The sequence below is a fragment of the Mangifera indica genome, chromosome 15 (genome assembly GCF_011075055.1).
Source record: "Mangifera indica cultivar Alphonso chromosome 15, CATAS_Mindica_2.1, whole genome shotgun sequence".
Lineage (NCBI taxonomy): Eukaryota > Viridiplantae > Streptophyta > Magnoliopsida > Sapindales > Anacardiaceae > Mangifera > Mangifera indica.
The window spans coordinates 726,049-747,089 of record NC_058151.1 but is presented as its reverse complement, the minus strand read 5'-3'; the positions used below and the strand labels follow the sequence as shown (position 1 = coordinate 747,089).

At 31.0% G+C, this 21,041-nt stretch overlaps 2 protein-coding genes and 1 long non-coding RNA gene across 4 annotated transcripts; 1 reads left to right on the top strand and 2 right to left on the bottom strand.

Annotated features, from left to right (window-relative positions):
• The first annotated feature begins 109 nt into the window (after window positions 1-109).
• Window positions 110-601, top strand: LOC123197157. The gene is made up of 2 exons (XR_006497824.1): window positions 110-224; window positions 389-601. It is a non-coding gene; the product is annotated as an uncharacterized LOC123197157 (long non-coding RNA).
• Window positions 602-6,610: 6,009 nt separating this feature from the next.
• On the bottom strand, window positions 6,611-8,233 carry LOC123198420. The gene is made up of 4 exons (XM_044613127.1): window positions 7,707-8,233; window positions 7,477-7,614; window positions 7,225-7,380; window positions 6,611-7,117 (listed from the first exon to the last, which is right to left on the bottom strand). Exons 1-4 carry the CDS (start codon window positions 8,193-8,195, stop codon window positions 7,040-7,042), a joined length of 861 nt encoding a protein of 286 aa, XP_044469062.1. The 5' UTR covers window positions 8,196-8,233; the 3' UTR covers window positions 6,611-7,039.
• Window positions 8,234-16,432: 8,199 nt separating this feature from the next.
• Window positions 16,433-20,740, bottom strand: LOC123197184 (uncharacterized protein At4g15545-like). 2 transcript variants are annotated; one of them, XM_044611352.1, is made up of 10 exons: window positions 20,314-20,740; window positions 19,701-19,769; window positions 19,397-19,450; window positions 19,210-19,273; window positions 18,970-19,044; window positions 18,408-18,668; window positions 18,138-18,183; window positions 17,961-18,039; window positions 17,709-17,841; window positions 16,433-16,824 (listed from the first exon to the last, which is right to left on the bottom strand). In XM_044611352.1, exons 1-9 carry the CDS (start codon window positions 20,608-20,610, stop codon window positions 17,749-17,751), a joined length of 1,038 nt encoding a protein of 345 aa, XP_044467287.1. In that variant the 5' UTR covers window positions 20,611-20,740; the 3' UTR covers window positions 16,433-16,824; window positions 17,709-17,748. The 2 variants fall into 2 exon arrangements, with proteins under 2 accessions (XP_044467287.1, XP_044467288.1); XM_044611353.1 differs by having other exon boundaries at window positions 16,433-16,628.
• Between the last annotated feature and the right edge of the window lie 301 nt (window positions 20,741-21,041).

Here is a 21,041-nt window from a genome sequence, read left to right as displayed (position 1 = left end):
TCTTAGCCCGCCCTCCACTTGAAAGGACACAGTTAGCTTAACATATTGTCATACATAAAAATTCCTCCTTATGGTAATGTTTATGATCATTTTTCATTTGCTTTGAAAGGGACTTCACTATGGAGAAGATTTGGGAGATGGCAACTTGGTCTCCATATTGTGACCCCAGCTTGCCCCTCTCTAAACAAGAGAAGATTCCTCAATAAAAATGAAGATAAGGATAGGTACGTCTACAATTTTTATAGTCTATAACAAGGTAGAAACGAAAATAGATATATCCTTGGCCACCCCATCCCCTAAATACTTAAATATTAAGTCATCTTTAAAAGTTTAAAATTATTATAAATATGTTTTGATGCTTAATAAATATTTTATTATTTTTCTGTAGGGATAAAGAGAGAATGGGGAAGAAATTTTTTCTAGCAAGAATAGAGAGGGGGAGGGAAAGGGGAGAAAATTTTCCCATCAAAAAGGGACAAAGAAGCCTTGTTATCCCTGTATCAAACACGGGGACGAGGATTATGGTTTTTAACATTTCCTTGCCTTATTGTCATCTCCAAAAAGATTCAAATAGTAACAAATAGAAAAAGAAATTGAAACACATCCCGCTTTACAACATGTATAACTCATTAGCAATGGATTTGATCCGATCTAAGTAGAGTCTGGGACTAACTCAAGTTTAGATATAAACCATAATGTCCAAGTCTAACTTGAGCTTGTTCCACTTAGTGCATATTTAGCAGGGTGAATAATATCATCAAAAGAGTAAACAAAGTTAATCTCAAACTCTAACTTGAATTCAACTTATTTGAGCTGAGCTGATCAATATACAACTTGTTGCATTTGAACTCTATACAAACGAACTAGAGAGATCGCATCTTCATTAGCTTCAAACTGAACTAACTGAAACCTACAACTTTGTCATTGATAATGAGTCAACCCTACATGGTGGTGATAAAGACTCAGCTTTGGGAGCTTCTTTTCTGATACTATTAACAAATTTCCCACTGAAATGGAAAAGGGTTATGTTTCTTTTCTTCTGTTATCTATCAGAGCTGTGTGTGCATGCAGAGGGACCCCGTACTGATGAGACAGCGGTGGCTTCAAGTCAATTTAAGATAGTGGTTTCTGACGATAGTAAGAATGGTTGCTTGTGGCCTCCATTATATCTCCTTTGCTTTCTCTTCTTATCTCACAAAGTCACAAGTCTCCTTTTATTAGGATAAAAATGTGAAAGAAAGCTCACTGTTTTTCCCATTGCTTTGATATGTTCATGTTGACCTACTTGACTTGTCAGTGTAAAGCCACCTAAATTTTTCTCGTTTTAGCTAACAATAATTATCACTTCTCTTGTTGCTTCATTATATCTCTAGTTTTCTGTTTTGACTTTAGGATACTTCTATCAAATAGCTTGCTACTAACTAACTAAGTAGAGTTTGATTTGAGCCGAATTGGTTTGGTCTTTACTTAAACAAGTCAAACTTGAGGTGGGGTAACCTTAATTCAAGTTTTGAGTAAAGCTGGCTTAAATTGAAGAGGCATTGAAAAGTTTTTAACATATTAACCTTTTTGACAACATTTTATCTATTTGACAAACTTTCTTTTTACTTCGATGATTTTCTTTGTTTATCTCTAGCAATTATTTTTCTTCTTTTTTAACACTTTCTTGTAGTTTCTTTGATAAGTTTATTGTCAATTTAAACAAGTTTGAGCTGTAATTTTTTATTTAAGTTGAGTTCAAACTTAAATTGACCTTTGGACTTGATGTTAAATCGATGTTTAACTCGAACAAATTGAACTTAAACTGAAGTTTCTAACTGATGTCACTACATTGGATTCAACAATTTTTTCTTTTCTAGTGATTTTCTTTTTCTTTGCCAATTTTTCTTCTCTTTCTCTCACAATTCTTTTCCTTTTTCTCCGAAAACTTTGTTTTTTTCCAAAAAAAAAACTATGTATATCTATTTTAGTACACAAATTAGTATACACTTGATATGTGTTATAATGTGATTAAATAATTTTAAATTAAGGATAAATTAACATCTAATTACATGATAACATACATAAGTATATACTTATTTGTGATTCAAAATGGGTATACATAATATTGTTCTTTCTTATCTAATGATTCTTGTTCTTTTGTCCAACAACTCTTTTTCTCCTTCTTTTCCAACAATTTTCCCTTTTTTTTTTCCAGCGACTACGAATTTGAATTGAGCGCAAGCTAGCCTTTGTTTGGTTAGAATCCACCCCTATTTGAAAGAGATTCGTGTAAAAGATATATAGATGATGTAAAGATAGCCATGATTAAATAACCCATCTGGGCTTTCAATCTTTTAATTTACAAAACTTCTAAGGTTCTTCACTACTTTTCCCTTTACACCCCAAACCAAATCACAACTCCTGATGCAATTTACCAGCTAGCTTTCTCACTATTCACTACCTTCGAACTTCCATCAACTCGCACAATTAATCAACTAATTACATATTATTATCGTAACAAACCAAACTAAGCATAAATATTCCCTGACTCAAGTTTAGCTTGAATAAAAAATGAAACAATTAGAGTTCATTGAGCCAAAGTGAAAGGTGACTTGAGTTCATCTTGATCCCTAACTTTAAAGTTCGAAGTCGAACTCTAGTTCATGATTCAAATTTATATATTTAATTTATGACTTATCAACAAAACAAGTGTTTTTATCAATTAATGAATAAAACGACGTTATTTTGATAATTATTTAACGTTATTCGAATTGAGTTGCTAGTCAAACTTAAACCGAACGAGCCATGAGAGTTTGACCAATTCGAATTCCTTATAACTCGAGTCTGACTCAATTTCATAAATAAGCGAATCCTTCTAACTTGAGCTCAATTTGAGTTCAATTTGCACGAATTTAAACCAAATTAACTTTCAAAACTACAGTAATTTTAAGATTGAATCCAACCCTAATAACATTTAACAACATAGAAAAAAAAAAGAAACAATTTATGAACCAAAATAGTACAGCTAGCTATTCCACACTTTCTGATCGATACGAAAGGCTGTAAGCTAACAGGAAAAAAAAACTTTATTCAATACAAGATGCCTTACAAAAATTAAGGTTAGCCTAGCCCTTCCCTGACAAAGGGCATCACATTCCAAATATTTTAAGACCAAAAAGAACTCTTTTTCTTCCACTCATCTTTAACCCTACTCAACTCCTAGTTAATTAATCGCAACTTAACAAATTATTAAGCCACAAAGAGAGCCTGCAGCAGCATCTTGAAAAGCTTCACAGTTAAGGGAAAGGGAATGAGAATGATAGAAGATTTTTCTAGCGAGGAATATATATATATATATATATATATATATATATATATATATATATATATATATATATATATATATATATATATTATGTATAATGCTAATGAATACATACAAATTGATGTGTCATAATGTGAATGAATGATTTAATTGTTTACTTTATTCATAATTTGAAATTATCAAATTATATGATGATACACCAATTTATTTGTATCCGTTAGTTACCTTTGTTTGTAAATATGGTTTATTTTACAAACGACTAACTATTATAATTTGGAGGGATTTTTAGACTAACTTTGTATACTTAGTTTGTTTTCATGTAAAGAAAAAGGGTTTCAAACTAACTTTATATAATAAAAATATAACAAAATTGCGTGTATTCAATTTTAAGTATTAATTGAGTGACTTTAAATTAAATGTAATATATTATTTAGATATTCGATTAGATACTTAAAATTGAATATATATAGTATTATTTAATCAAAGTAATACTACTTGTAAGTAAATGATTAGTTATCATTTTTCTATTCAAAGGTTAAATTCTTTAACATATTTAGATTTAAAAAGTAAAAAGAAACCCTAATAGAAGTAGGTACAAATATAAGTGTGAATACTGACGTATTATTATATAATTGAATTATTTTAAATTAGAGTAAAATAATATCCAATATGATAACACATCAAAATTTATCCCCGTGTTATGTATAATGACAAACACAAAATGCTTATTAGACAAATGAAGAGACACATTGCGGCTCAAAGGATATGGAGAAACTCATGAGAACCAGTTATATAATGCAGGAAGATGAGGCTCGAAAGATTTCATAGCCATTAACAGATTTATACTAAAGGATAAAATTTAGCTTGAAGGTATAAAAAAAGCGATTGGAAAAATGTTCCATGAACCGACCCGCAAGCACAAAAAGATGGAAAAATAAAACCCTAATGAAAGACCAGTCAAATATTCCCGATTTCCATCAATCTTCACGGTATTCTTCTCGAAGCCAACAGGTGAAACTTCATTTATGGAGTCTCAGAGTAGATAAAAATAATTAATTATATAAACATTTGGCATCTTCACGTACAATTATGTTTTATCAGAATAATACTAGTACACATATCTTGTATGTCTTCTTCAAATATTGACTTCTATATTAACCATATATTCCTGGTGTATTTGAATGGAGCCAAGCAAAATCAAGTTTAAATAAAGTTTAATTTGAGTTCTACTCATTTGATTGATGATGAGTTTGTTGAAGAAGAAGAAGAAAAACGGCCAAAAACTTAAAAAAGAAGAATTGTTAAAGTAAAAAATCTAAAAAGATGAAAAATTATTAAAAATGATGAACCTATCGGTGACTTTCTAGCAACTCAATCTTGAGTTGGAGCTTCTTTCGATTTGAATCATGATTCGAGCCAATATCCTCCCCATATTAGTTAGCTAATTTAATTGAGCACCAAATAATTAAGTAAGATTCAAAGAAATCAATTGATAACTTAATCAATCATGCATTCAAATTTTATATTTTACTTAAAAATAATAAAGCATCCTGTTGCCTTTGCAATTTCATACAAATAAATAAATAAAAAGGTATTTATTTTATAGGCCAAAGGAATATTTCCCACCCAAATTTTGATGTGTTCTTAAAGTTACATCCACGGAGTTTGAAAAACTTAAAGTCTTATTCAAGGACTAGCTATAGTTAAAATTTTCTGTTAGGAGGGGTAAAATTGTTATTTTATTAATAATATTAAAAAAATATAAAATTCATTATATTTTTTCCCTAAATTTTAAAAACTAACAACTTTACCCCTATCTAAAATTTTCTAATTTTGAAAAATCACATTTTCCCCCTAAACCTATGGTTTTATTCTTCACTATTCCAACCACCATCTCCGGCTCTGACAACCTCCCCTCTCCACTTTAAACTGTTGCTAACTCTGTCTCTTCATCTCTCTAGTTAAATCCACTTGTCGATGGCACCAAATTTCGTCAAATTTGAATGTGTCGATGACACCAGATTTCGTCAAATTTAGACCTACCAACGACGTTAGATTTTGTCAAATTTGGATGCATCAATGGCTCCAGACGAATCATCAGGTGTTGTTGACTAGTCCAGACAATCATTTGGATGATGATGTGTCCAAACGAATCGTTTGGATGCATCATTGTCTAGATGACGATTCATCTGGATTTGACGAAATCTTGCACCGTCGAGGAGTGGGTCCGATCGAAGAGATGAAGAGACGGAGCGACAACGGTTTAGAGTGGAGAGGATAGGTTGTTGATGCCAAAGATAGTAGCCAAAAGTGTGAAGAAAAAAAAACTCTAGGTTTGGAAAGAAGAATGTGACTTTTCAAAATTAGAAAATTTTAAACAGAGGTCAAGTTATTAGTTTTTAAAACTTAGGAGGGAAATATATTAATTAATTAATGTTGTTTGAGGAATGCACGAACTATGAGTTGCAAAAAATGTTTGATGGCAATAATAAAGGGAATCATACAAGCAACGGTACTTAGCACACAATAATTTCAAGATATTTTTTGTGATGAAAAATCCTATTTGGAGGATCTTGACTGTTCTTTCAAGGTAGAGCTTGATCACCAAGTTGATAAATATTAAGAAGATTAGTTGAACAATCCACTATCAAACCTTCCTCTTTAGTACGAGTATATCATAAGATATTAATGTGTGTATTTATAAGATTGAACTAGAATCGAATTAGGTCAGTCTTGAAAGTTAACTTATCCTAGTTTAACTTAAATTCAAATTGAGAAGGTTGAATTGTTTTTAAAATTAAATTAAACTTGAGTTAGAGAAAGTTCGACTCAGTTTGACTCATGAATCAAGGGATGGTTAATTCAATTTGAACTTTGCTCATGACTCATTCAGATTATTTCAATCAATTATCATAATAATGTCATTTTATAAATTATTTGGTAAAACAATATTGTTTTGTTAATAAGTGACAAATTCAAATTACAAAATCGAGTTAAATTGAACTAAACTATTTTTTATATTATCTGAACTTAAACTACCCCTAATTTTAGTTTATCAAATTTGAATCAAACTCTAATCGAGTTTATTTTAATCAAGTTTTTGGACTGTTAATAATATTATTAATTAAATATACTTTTTGGATTCGAGATCCAAATTATTCAAGTTATTTTTCGGTAAATTAATAACCTATTATTTATTACCAAAGTGTATCTGATAATTAACAACCATAATTAAGATAAATTATCATATAAATAAATATTTGATTGATGCAGTGAGTGGCAACAATTTTACACATTAATTTGCAAATGTACAAGATTTTATTATATCAAAGGGAATAAAGAAGGAATTAGTGTACAAAGATGGAAAACTCTTTCTTTTTCAACTTTCTAGCTACCAACTTAAAAGAAAAGGAAAACAAAAGCCCAGCTCCATCGAAAGCAATCGACCCTACATGGCTAAACTTATCAGCTTGGCTAGAGAATATTTTTACTCCAGGAATAATACATATACTAACAATAAATATAAATATAAATACAAAAATTGATGTATTTTTCAATTAGATAATGACAAATAGCTAATTTTTGTGTCGTACTTATATTCAATGTTAGTGCATGAAATATTATTGATTTCTACACGTAGAAATTAAAACTAAAGCATGCATGAATCTCTATTTCTCTTTGCTTCAATCGACCTAGCTCTTCATCTTCATCAATAATAAATTTATTGTCTGATTAATTTCCGGCAATGTAAGGTAAATACATCAGACTTGCCATTGCCTCCTGCAGCCACGACTCATCATCTTGTTTAGTCTGAAAAGCCCAAACAAGATGACAGGTGAGTAAATAGACTTTTTAAATTTAAAAGCAGATTGAAAATTCGTCGTTTTATTAAAGTCATATATAGTCTTTGAAATTACCTCATGGATTCCATCAGAATTACAGAATAAATCTTTCTCTTTATGAGAATTATTTTCATTGTTCTTGATAATTTCTTCTTCACATAATTCACTGTTCCTTGCAAATCTTCCACGGACTCGAACTCTTCTGTCTGCAAGGGTTTTGCGACATGCATACTGTAAAAAAATGAAAAAAGATAAGGAAAATTAATTGAGTTTTAATTATGATTTAATTTACTAACTGATTAAAGAAACAAAGAGAGAAAGAACAACCTTGATGGTCTTGTTGAAGTTCCTTTGATTTTTCTTCTTCAAGTATCGCAGAATTCTGTCTTTTCTTTCTTCTACAGAATACCTACCAATCTTAGCATTGGCTTCCTCCATTAATGGCATTCGGGTACTCTGGAATCCCTGGAAAAAATAATTCAAGAATCCAAATGTGTGAATTTCAATGGAGGTTGTTTGTAAAAGCTTGTTAATGATGACATAAAAGAGATGAGTACCCAGTTTTCTGCGGCGGCGGCGGCGGCGGCTGCTGCAGGATACGGTGGCTTGAAATCTTGCATGTAGCCACAACATTCATCTCCAAACTCACACACATCGGGATGTTGCAGTCTGGCTCCGAAGTTTTGAATCCCAGAAACGCCGCACACGGCGGTGCTATTATAGTCAGGCAATGTGGGCACAGGAGGCAAAGAGTCCACAAACCCAAAATGTTCACAAGGGAACGACATCGTCATCGTCGGAGGCGAAACGACATCGGATTCCGGCGGCAAAACATTATCAAAAGAAATGGGAAAAGTCTGATCATCACCCCATATAGCACCTCCACCACCACTAGAAGCTGAAATGGCACCACTGGAAATTGTTCCACTGGAGGCCGATGGATGATCGCCGTAGTTTTGGCTATCTCCGGCGATAACCGGGTAAGGAAACTGTGAAAAATCGCTGTAAAATGATTGGTCGGTAAAGAACTGAGGAATGGAAGCCATTGAAGTGGAAAATAAAAAAACTGAAGAATTAGAAGAAGTTGCGGGTCAATTTATGAATGGCGTTTGTGGTGATGACAGTGAAGATTTTGGGGATGAAATATATATAGAAAAAGTTGCAGAACAGTGGCTTGCTGCAACTTGTTCTGCCCGCATTGCCCCACCAACAATATACAAAACTATAATATAACCTAAATGTGCCAGAAAAACTGCGCTGTAAACGCGTAACTATTACTTCTGATTTTACTTGTATAACCAAATTATGCTTAATCCAGTTCACTTACAGTATCATGTAGCTACTGTTTTTGGTTGCAAAATTATAACTAATTGGAACTGTCTTAGAATATATATTTAGATATGTACGAATTAAAGGTGAATATGAACTCAGAACACTCTCGTGGCTTGAATAAAAAATCGGGTGGTTCGAGTTTATAGAGCCTAAGTGAAAGATCAGTTATTAAATTGGAAGTTTGAAGTTTAACTTGAGTACATAACTCAAATGTGTAGTTTGAATTCACGACTCACTAATGGAACTATATTATTTTATTTAATATTGAGCAAAATGATATTGTTTTATTAAATATTTGACATGATTAAATCGATCCATGAGTCAAACTTGAACCGAGTGGAATCATCACCCGATTTGTGTGTCAGACCAAATTAAACTCCCTTTTAACTCTAGTTCAATTTGATTTCATAAAAGAGTTTACTTTTTTGACTTAAGCTCGACTCAAGTTTGACCAAAATGAATGTGAATCGAATTAGTTTTTGAGATTGAGTTAATTCGATTCAGCTCTAACACTATAATAAATTTTGGAATAGAATGAGTACAAATAAATTGAGGTGTCTAATTCAAAACTTTAAAAATCTTGGGCCCCACATTATATACACTTTCAATTTTATACTCAGTCGCAATCCGGCTACCTTGACACTTTCGTATATATAAGATGATTTATCTAAACTTAGATTTAACTTTTCTTAGTTTAGCCTAAAAACAGAGTTTAACTCTTATTGGCTAGCTCATAGTCCATCCAGGTTTTAACTTAGGGTCTACTTCTTTTAGAGAACCTCCCTATACTCAAACGAGTTTTGAATCAACGACTTTGATACTATATTAGAAAATTTCGGAATGGTAATCAACATTTTTATCAATTATAAGTTTTAACATATTTTTGGTTTCTTTTTTTTTCAGATAACCTCGATACCCAATTGTATGATAGACTCTTTTATTTTTATATTTTTTTCAAATGTGAGACTTATATATACTCATAAAAATCACTTAATCATGTCATAATCGTAAGTTTATTTATAAGTTTATAATTGTTAAAATTCAACAATCGACACCGGACTTATTATTGTTTTAAAATTTAGATTATTGTCCTAAATCTTTTAGGGTGCGTTTGGTTCTCGTATTTAAATATTACCTTAGTAATTTATTTTTTATTTTTTTATTTGGTTTGTCAGTAATAAAATATTACAGTAATCTTCTATTACCAATGCTGACGTGACATATAATATAGGTGATAATCTGATTACCATTTTTACCTTAGGTATTTAAAGATTACCAAGGTAATCTTGATTTTATTATAATTATATTATTATTTATTAATTTTTTAGAACAAAAATAAATTTATTTTTAATTAATATGATAAATAATATAAAAAATATTTAAAAATAATTATATTCAATTGTATTTAAGTAAAATAATTTACTAATAATTTTTTATTATCTTTAATCAAACACAATAATTATTTATATACAGTAATCTTCTAAGTAATTTATCTTCAAAGTAATCTTTTTATTTTGGTAATAAAACATTACTCAAACTAAATACCCCTTTAAGGTCATATTTGTAGAAAGAATTCTTACAAAATCTGAAGAGTGATTAACTATTCTGATACTGTTAAAATGCTGATCATCAAAAGTACTACAAAAAGATCCAAACCTACTGATAGCTAAGAATCTAACACATGGGCTTGTCCGATTTTCCAAGTACACCATATATCCCTCAATCACTAGGTTTTTTTCTCTTGCAATTTAACCCCCGTAATATCTTCCCATACGTCAACATGAGGATCAAGTTCAACTATATCTATTTATCTTCTTCACTACAGTGATTTGGCATAGTTGTTGCAGGAACAAATGCTCTTCTTGGTTCAGATAAAACGATTCGTTTCATTGTTCAGATTGCATAAAATTCCTGTTAAAAGAAAAGTTAAGTTCCTGTTCATTGCTAGTGCCTGCCAAAACTGCAGCTGTTTGATCCTATAAATATGATTCATTTAGAGGTTGAAAGGGAAACGAAGTTACATCTCAATCAGAGAGGTCGGTTTCATTATAAAAAATAGGTCAATTTTGCAAATTTAGGTGGTTTGAAAGTGATTTTGTATAACAATAAAACTATGTGTAAAACTTTGTGTGCAAACAACTATATGTTATTATGTGATTAAGTGTTATTTTATCTTTAATTTTTAACTATTCAATCAAATGATGACACATCATTATTTATATACAAAATTATATACGTAACACTACTGTTTGCATAAACATTTATGAACTTACTCAAACTTTACATCTTTCATGTGTATGTGTTAACACTTTATGAATTTTTTCAATTGAAGTGTATAATTCCTTGATGGTTACATAATATTTATAACATTGATATCAACCATGGATGCTTCATAGCCTCGACAGCCACGCGGGTTGGTTGTCCCTAGCTTCTTACTAATTGTGAGTGAACACTATAATATTACTATCATCATCTGTATCATACAACTGTAATCATGAGACATATTGTGACTTTAACACCAAATAATACGAATTTTAAGAAAACCATAACTCAAAAGCTAATAGTTATGATTAAGAGTTCAAAGTTTTAATTCCCTCATCAAAAGCTCATTCCTTCCAATGTGAAATTATAACATACCACTATGTTCTACGGCCTCAACGGTCCCATAGATTGGTTGTGTGCTAACTTCCTATTAGCCTAAAGCGAACATTGCAATGCTGATGTGATCACGCATGTCATATGGTTACAATTGAGATATATGATGATAACTCTAAAACTATAGGAACTTTAAAAAAGTATATCCTAAAATATGGTTGTTGAAATTGGAGAGTCTAAAACCTTATAAACATCACATCAAAAACTCATATTTTTTCGATATGCAATCTAAATCTCAGACCTTGTACTTCATATTGTAACAAACATTCAATGTATATGAGTTACCAAAACAGAAACTTTATTCACTAATACTTCATATACAAACAATTTAATACTAATAGATACAAACAAATTGACTTGTTATCATGTGATTGAATAATTTTGAATTAAAGATAAAGAAAACAATTAGATCATCTAATCACATGATTATATGTCAGTTCGTAAATGTAGTATTAGCCAACTTTATATTAAAAAATTGGTTAATATATTAATTCATCTCAACTTAAATGTGATGAGACCATTTTAACAATTATATAAACAAAAGTTTTGATGCATGAAATTAAAATTTTATCTCTTAAAATTATCATCATAGGATAAAACTGAAATTATCCCTAAATTAAATAGTTTTTCCAATGATCTCAAATATCTATCTTATTTCTTTATATGTCTATTTACTTTTTTGAAGGGAAAAGAAAAGAGCATCTATCTACAACTTAGATGCATAATCATCATCTAAAATATTAATCAGATTACTCAGTCAAAAAGACCCAATTGCCTGCAGAATTTTTTTTTCTCTAACAATCCTGATACCTTTTGTTAAAACCTGAAAATGTTAAAACTTTTGATAAATGTTAAAATATCTATAATAAAGTGATCGCATGTTTTATTCTTTGTCAAAAGAAAAGCCATTGTCCTCATAGTATGAAAGGTATTCCAACTTGTAATGTGGTGTCTGATAATATTTAAAAGATATTTTCCTAAAGTTGATTGAAAGGCATTATGACGGCCCGAAACCTACATTTAATGAAACACTTATCTTAAATTTGTGTATAAATACATTGTTATATATCTTTTTACTTGGTAACCCTTAAAAAAGAATAAAGAATCTAACCATAGATATAGACATTATATATTTATCAAACCATTTAAATCTGTCTAGTTCTATGTGATTGATTTTCGATTTCTAGTTTCTTTTTGTTTAATTCGGTTCTTAACATCTAGTTCATGATTTCCTAGAAAAGGTATATATGCATTTTGTTCGATCATTTCTTTATCTTGATACTCCTGTGTGCTTCGAAATTTTTTTTATTTAACATATTTTGAGATATAATTATGAGTAGTATTACGTGTATTAACAAAATGGGTATTAATAAGTATGAACGATTGATATGTCATCGTGTAATTAGTGAATCAAATCACTCAAGTATTATTATAAATTATTATTTGGAATATGTAATATTAAGGATAACTTGAGGAGTCTTGAGGGTGAAATTTTACCTTTGCAGGGTATTCGCCTGAAAAAGTCGAAGAAATAGATAGAGAAAATGAAAGATTTTATACACAGTATCAGGTGCCTCTCAAGATTTCCATTCTTTAATTTTTCCATTCCACCAAAATTCTCAAGCAACTTATGTCGTTTTTTCATTTGAGTAATACTAAAGGTACAAATAATGGGTGCTAATAAAAATAAATAAATTGATGTGTTGTGGTCTAATTATTTATGTTATCTCTAATTCAGGATCGTTTAATTATATAATGATATATTAATTTGTGTATACTCATTAATACCCAACTATTTGTATATGAATTATTATTATTATTATTATTATAAACTTTGGTATGTTAATTTGAAATATATAAATATTTTAAGTAATATTACATGTTCAAATAAATGAGTATTAAAAAATTCTAAAAACTTATGTGTTATGATCAGATAATATAATTGTCTACTTTATTTTTTAATTCAAAATCATTCAATCGTATACAAACATATCTGTCGAAAATATCCATTCACTTGTAGATAAATTATTGTTGATACGTGTTTAGACTAGACTAGAAAAGCTATTTGCTAATAATTTTTTTTTGTAAGGGTTTTCTTTTTCAAACCAGAAACCTGTTCATATTGGTTAGACAGATAAATTTGAGACATAGTATCCAAACACGGTTCTTTTTTTTATAAGTTATTTGCTAATAATTTTACATTGATTTGAATAAATTGAGGCTAAACTACATAGGTGATACTACAATGTGTGGGTGTTATCATGTACTAGTGATTGATCATAAAAAAACATATACTAGTAATTGATGTCTCGTAATCAAGTAATTTCATTGTTTATTATATCATTAATTCAAAATTATTTCATTATATTGATGCATTAACTTGATAATACTCGTTCGTTTGTCAATAAAGTATTATTGGTATGTTTTAAAACAGGAAAAGTTGTTTGCTGATAATTTTAAATTAATTAGATTTTATTATGGCTAAACTAGATTAGGAAAAGGAGATTATTCCGAAACTGGCATTCAAACTTATACAGCTAGTTTAGCTTTGGCACTAAAAGGAATCAGCAACTGTTCTGCCTTTGGTAGCTTCTCAGCAAGTTGAACACTTTTTAGTCTACTTGTGAAAACAAGTCCCCTTTTTAACTTGTGGTAACACAATTTTTCAATAATAAAATTTTGTACAAAACTTATAATTTTTTAGGTCTTCTTTTGTCGAGAAGGAAAAGTCATGCTCCTCAATTAGAATATCTAATCAACTAGATGATATTAGGGCTAGAACTAAACTGAGTTAAATTTAAACAAAGTTTAACTCGAGTTTAATTTGAATCTAAAATCTCAACTTAGATTTGAATTTATTCTAATTAATAAATAATATCAATTATAGAATAAATAGTATCGTTAAAGAGATAAATAATAATATTAGAGAGGTGAATCACCGACAAACCTTTAAATTTGAGTCAAACTCAAGCTTGTTTTAGCCAAATATGGATTTGAGATATATTATAAATTAGAAGATGTTACACTTACAGGTTGAATTTATAGGTAGACCAAACAAATCTCGAGCAAATATGCAATCTGATAACACACTTACATTCTAAGTTATAAATTGTATAATAAGAATTATTAAACTCATGTTTAAGGTTGGAATTGATTCGAATTAAGCCTGAACAAGATCTAACTTAAGATAAATTTGAATTTAGACAAATCAATCCAAGTTCAACCAGCTAAGATTCAAACTCAATACAAAACAACTTTGTTTAGATTTAACCAAAACCATCTAAATCTTAAAGTCCCTTTAAAAGAAAAAAAAAAATGATGGTTTGGTATCTCTTTATCGTCAAAGGGCCTGACACAAATTCCCTGGATGCATGATATGATCCTTATTTATCTTGAAAACCAAGTTGCTGGCTCATCCATCTCACATCACAAATTGAATTCAAGCTAAGGTATGTCTCTCCAACAAACCCATGTAAGTGCATGTTGGGAGGAGGAAGTGAATCTGAGCTGATCATGATATTAGCATATGTCTCTCCAACAAACCCATGTAAGTGCATGTTGGGAGGAGGAAGTGAATCTGAGCTGATCATGATATTAGCATAAGATCACTACAGAGCCGTCTCCTCTTTTTTCCTTTATTTGGGGCATCCCAAATGCAAGTATCTTGTTCTATATAGTACACTTCTTTTGTTATCTCTGGCCAAGCAAAACCTGAGATTCTTTGCATTTCTTCATTTTTAGATTGATATGTTCTTCTTTTCTTCTACAGGTCACTTTCCTCCTTATCAAATCACCTTGTCATGCCTCCCATTGCTAGTGTCTTTGACAAAGAATTTCTTTCCTTTTCTGATTTATGAAAGATATGCTCAAAACCCGTAAATATATATATATATATATATATATATATATATATATATATAGAGAGAGAGAGAGAGAGAGAGAGAGAGAGAGAGAGAGAGAGAGAGACTAACAATAAGTACTAATTTATATATTAATTAACATGTGTCATTATGTAATTTGGTGTTATTTGATTTATAATTTAAAATCATTTAATCACATGATAACATATAATTATTCATATATAAATTAGTAATTATTGTTAGTATATATAATTTTATTATATATTGAAAACCCAAAAAGAAAAGAAATAAAACTATGTATACTAACAATAAATATTAATTTATGAAATAACAATGACGTATCAACAAAATCTAATTGAATATTACTATATGATCAAGTGATTTTAAATTAAAAATAAAATAACATCTAATTATATTATATTAATACGTCATCATTTATATATAAATTAATACCCATTACTAGTGTGCCTAGATACATAGAAAGAAAGTGCACTTTTAATTTCGGAAAGTAGGTGAAATTGCTTGCTTGAGAATGGATATTATAGATGATTAGCTTGTGGGTAAGTCAAAATCAACTATTAATAATAGTAATTACATTACCCTATAAATGTTTAATAATGGATAATGGCTATTCTCATTCTTAATCTTTACGTATAATATAAAGATGAAGAGAGAAGAGAATATTTGAATTTGGGTCCACTATAAATTCAAGTTCTGGCTCCTTTGGCATACAATGCTAATCAAGATTGAAAAAAAAAAAATGCTTATCTCTAAGTTACTTCATACCAATAAAGACAAAGGGCGCACACAATACATCTTAGTTCACTCAAAATAAAACTACATCTAAATAAATTAATATTATTTTAATATTTTCTCACTTTTTTTTTTTGGTTATAATGAATGAATTATTATGTCACTCCTATAAAAGAATAATATATTTATGTAGTAAGATTTGTATCCCTAATAATAGCATGACCTTGTGTGTGTGTTGAGTCTTATAATCGTAGTCGCCAACTCCAATAGAAATGCTTAATATCATGCAATTTGGAGTAGAATTTTATTTGGGTTTGTGATCCAACAGGGTATACAATTCTCATCTTGTCTTTAGAGTCTCTCCAAGATGAACATTTAACTTTTTTGCACGTGTGTTGTTGGATGGAAATGGACAAATTAACAAGAACCGTCCAAAGCTTTGTATGAAACATTAAAATCATATGGAAAAATTTCAATTCAGAATGAAAAAAAATATGTTTGAGAAATATTTATGACCTAAAATATGGTGAGAGCTTTAAACATGTTGGAAAACAATTTCCTTGGGCCACTAAATCTAATAATGAAAAAAATTATTGGGGAATGGAGGTCAAAACAAAATTATTGTTACATATTTTGATCAATTCAAATTTTAAAATCACTAAATCTTATGATGACAGTTACCATTTGTATATAAATTTGTATCTATTATTTATACACAATTTTACTCAATATAGATCACAACACCTCTATGAAGAGCACTATGAGCTGAATTTAGTAAAATTGCCCTCCTTAACATACTAGTTCAAGAAAAAACAAATCTTGCAAGGTCAATCTCAACAAGTGCCTTTAAGAAGAATAAAGCAGTTATTCACAGGTGACCTGCAAGAATGGAGAGGAGAGCAAGGAGGGGGTGAACAAATCTGAAAACCTAATATGCTGATACAGAAGCCACTTGAATCTATGTTGTATACGTTTGAACATGTGTTAAGGCACAGAGAACAAATCACAAACAATTGACCTCGCAGTTGGGAACTGTTTAATTCGCAACTCGTTGAACAGTACAGATCAAATTTACCTAGATTCAGATTGTTCAAAAGAAAAAAGTAATCAAAATCACTTGAAATTTCCAATAACCAAATAGACAAGCTTTTATAAGAATGAGTTATAAGAAATGAGATATGAACTCTTAAAAAATAAAGCTTCAAACAAGACAAATGTATCTGTCAAAGGAGGAAGGGCAGTGTTCGAATAGTAGCAACCACTTCATGGTGTCGAAAATATATATTGTGTTTACAAGTGTGAAGATTGAAACCCATATTACACAAAACCAATTAGCGTGTGTTAAGGTCCAATTTACACACTTATATACCACTCATTTTACTTAACTTTATTAGATGTGAGACTTTCTTTATTCTTTATTCTTTATTTGAGTATCCAACACCCCCGTTTAAGTATAAGCACCTAGACTGTTAAGTCTGCCTTTCGACTCAGCCAATTTTTGACTGAGTGCATTGTCACTTGTATTCAGAAACACTTACGTTGTTAAACTCGCCGTTTGACTCGTGCTCTAATACCATATCGGAAATATATATTGTATTTACAAGTGTGAAAATTAAAACCCATATTACACAAAACCAATTAGCTTATGTTAAGGTCCAATTTAAACACTTATATACCACTCATTTTACTTAAGTTTATTAGATGTGAGACTCTTTTTTTTTATTCTTTATTTAACTCTCCAACACATGGCAAGCCACCACAATGTCACCCATAAAGTCTGATCATAAATTGTACTCAACAAATTACTATAACAACCTTATAATTTAAATGAGTATAAACGTTTTCGCAAGACATTGGTTACGAACAGAGGATAGCCAGTATTGCAGGCATGTAAATATGCATGAAGACATGTTAAAACTCGAATACAGCCAACATGGTTGCTAACAAGGACGGACATACCTATTAGATTAAACCTTCCAAGTAGAAAAACTTGTGCACTTTAGCGAGCATTTCGGTTAAGCAATCCTTGGAAATATAGAAAAAGATCTTTATTATCTGTCCCAAAAATCTCATCTGCTTTCCTTAAGGTTTCCTGAATAGTGATAGATAGAAGTCAATGATTAGTTCAGTTTATAAGACAGTCCACGATCAAATTGCCAGACAAATTTTCATCAATGTAGAAAAAAATGGAACAATTTAGCCACTGATTACCTCTCGAGTTTGCTTTTGAGCATTTAATTCCTTGATGTTAGCCAAAAATGCACTGAACTGTTCATATGATAAACGACTCCTGTGTTACAATATACTAAAATTAGTCTCTCTTGAACCTAAAATCCATAAGGGTATTCAGTCATCAATAATATACTATAACTGGAATAGAAAACTCACCTAGCCTGACGAAAGAACTCCTTTCCATCAATTCGAGGTGTGCGCCCTATAATTTTTAACACAAATAGAGAATATTCAGATGGAAACTGAAGATAGTTTAAGCAAAGTGTGAGTAGCAGGTGATAAGTGCCACCCAGTAGAATGAAATCAGCTATAAATGATTGAACAACCAAAATAGATACATGAATTTGCTAGGGGCAAGAGCATTGGTATCATAAATAAAAACACAACTCTCAAACATCATAGAAATGACAATTAAGCATTATGCACCTGGAAGTGAACGTGGACGAGGAGGAGAATTTGCTGCCGATGCCTGCTGGCTTGATGGATACCATGAAGACATTGAAGTTCTTCCATCATATACAGGTTTTGTCGGAGATGTTGCACCAGATGTTTTCTTGGGAGATCCAGCAGCAGAATAACCCCTAGGTGACACACTCATGGATTTAACTTTTGGAGTTACAGATGGAGTGAGTCGTGGAGTTATATATGGAGTCAGAGAAAATCTTTGAGCAGTATTCCAAGAAGCCGCTGCAGAACAATCCATTTAAAATGAACATTACTTTTGTTGCACTAATCTAACTTAAAATACTACGAGTAACAACCTTTTCTTCTTTTTTGTTAAACATTAGTAGTGGCTGAGCCTTTTTTAACATGATATGTGTCTACTTTGAAGAGCACAAAATAGCATTTATAATAATTTAAATTTAGCATATACCTGCATATAGCATTTCATACATTATGATTTGTTACCAAAAAGAACTTATTACAAAAGGATCAAATGTATGCAAGCATAAGCTATAGTCAGAGAGCATAACACCATTCCAGTTACCTTCATCAACTGCACTTCCCGTATCAGTTGAGCCACTGAAGGAGTGTTGCCCCATATAGCCATTGGTCCCCTCATCTATGAGATCAGTGGGTATGAAAATTGATTGCATAAAAACCACCAGGCGGACACCAAAAAATATTCAATTATTTTAACGAACCAAAAAGTTACTGTAAAACATTAGTCAATAAAAAAACAACTTGATTATTGAATAAAAAGCTTCCTAAGTCAGATTAACAATACCCTTGTCAGGACAGGCCCTTGGAACTGACTGATCACAGGTCCCAATATCAACAGTGTCAGCTTGCTGTTAAAGAAGAAGAAAAGGAAAGGGTAACAAATTAGTGAGGACTGAGGAGATTGAAACAAAAAGTCCCATCCTCAAGTCACAAGCCCATAGTTTACTGAAATGTGTATATGTTTTGCATACCGAAGAAGTATCCTCATTCAGTGACTGCAGTAGTTGTCTCTTAAATGTTTCCAACTGCCAATGAAGTAACATCATCATAATGACAAACAGATGTAATAAGAACAATGAATGAAAACAAAAGACCACAACCTAACAGAGTGAAGCTAAGTTGGGTCACAATGTTTATTCTAATAGCCCAGTGAACTAATTCAGATTTAATGCTATATCTTCATGCCCAGACCTTTTAAGGGCTAAACCACACCCCTGCCACCAACCTTTGAAGGTTAAATTGGGATAAAAAATCAGAAAATTAGCATTCACTCACCTTTGCCAAGTCACGGCTGAGATTCTTCACAGTCATTGCCAATGAATCTCGTTCCTTTGAAAGCTTCGTCTTTAATTTAAAAACAGAATAGCAATAAATCAACCATCTTATCAAATTCAATCAAGAAAACCACAAAGCATTTTATCATTCCAGGTTTACGCATGTTGGAGATAATTGTTATAAAATTGATAGAGCTCAAAATGGAAATTAAGCTAAATTACTCGTTTTCTCACCCCAAAAATAAATAAATAAATAAATAAAACTAACTCGATTTCTACCCAAAATCAACACAAAACCCGAATTCTACTACCTTTCCCCAACTTGATCATCAACCAATCAGCAAAACAGAAGAACACTATAGGAAAAATAACAAAACACAGATACAATCTTCAGTTAATGCCAATGAATCTCCTCTTTTTCAAACACTATAAGTCTTCATATATAACCAGAATACCAACAAATCAATCATTTTCGAAATTTAAACAAAGAAAACCACAAGGCATAAAATCCTCAATTACGCACGCACAAAAGAACCTTCTAATTCCAATTCTTACTTGAAAGAAAACAAAACCCTATTTTTCTCCATACAAAATCAGAAAAAAAAAACCCTCACATTATCATCGAGAAGAATCTTCATTTTGGACTCAGCCTCCTGCGACGCTTTTTGCACGTGCGAGAGCCTCTCTTCAAGTTCGTATATCAAACGATCCTTCTCGTATAACTTCTGTCTCATCCTCCCCGTCTCCGCCTCCAGCTTCGACACGCGCGACGCTATTGCCATCGACGTGATCTTACGGGCCAGATCCAGCTGGTCGTACGGATCCATCGGTATCACCGCCAGAATCTCGTCCGATATATGAAAGTCGGGTACCCCACCGCCGCCGCCACTTCCTCCGCTGTTCTGCGCCATAACGAACTCTCTAGAACAAATATCAAAATTTAAAAATGAAAAATATCCGATATTATAGTGATAATTGGGTGACTTTATGTTTTCGGAGAATACTATGCGGAGGTTTAAAGAGATTTAGGTGAGACGTGAGCGCTTTAATTTATATTTATATTTATATTTATTTATTAATAAATTTGAATTTAAAGCTTTGGTGCTGTTGCGGTTTGTCTGTTTCTTCTGCTTGTGAATTTGAAATTTAGAGAGCTTTCCCGCCAAACAAGTCGAAATTTTACTAGTCAATTTGGGATCTGCTTGTAGTAGACATGCTGTCGCCAAATTTCATGACCCGAGCTAGCTAGATTTGCCAATGGTTCTTGGAGCCACTTCATCCTATTAACTGATTCTGATTATGTTGATGTTATCACAACTAAGCGGACTGAACTAATCAAATT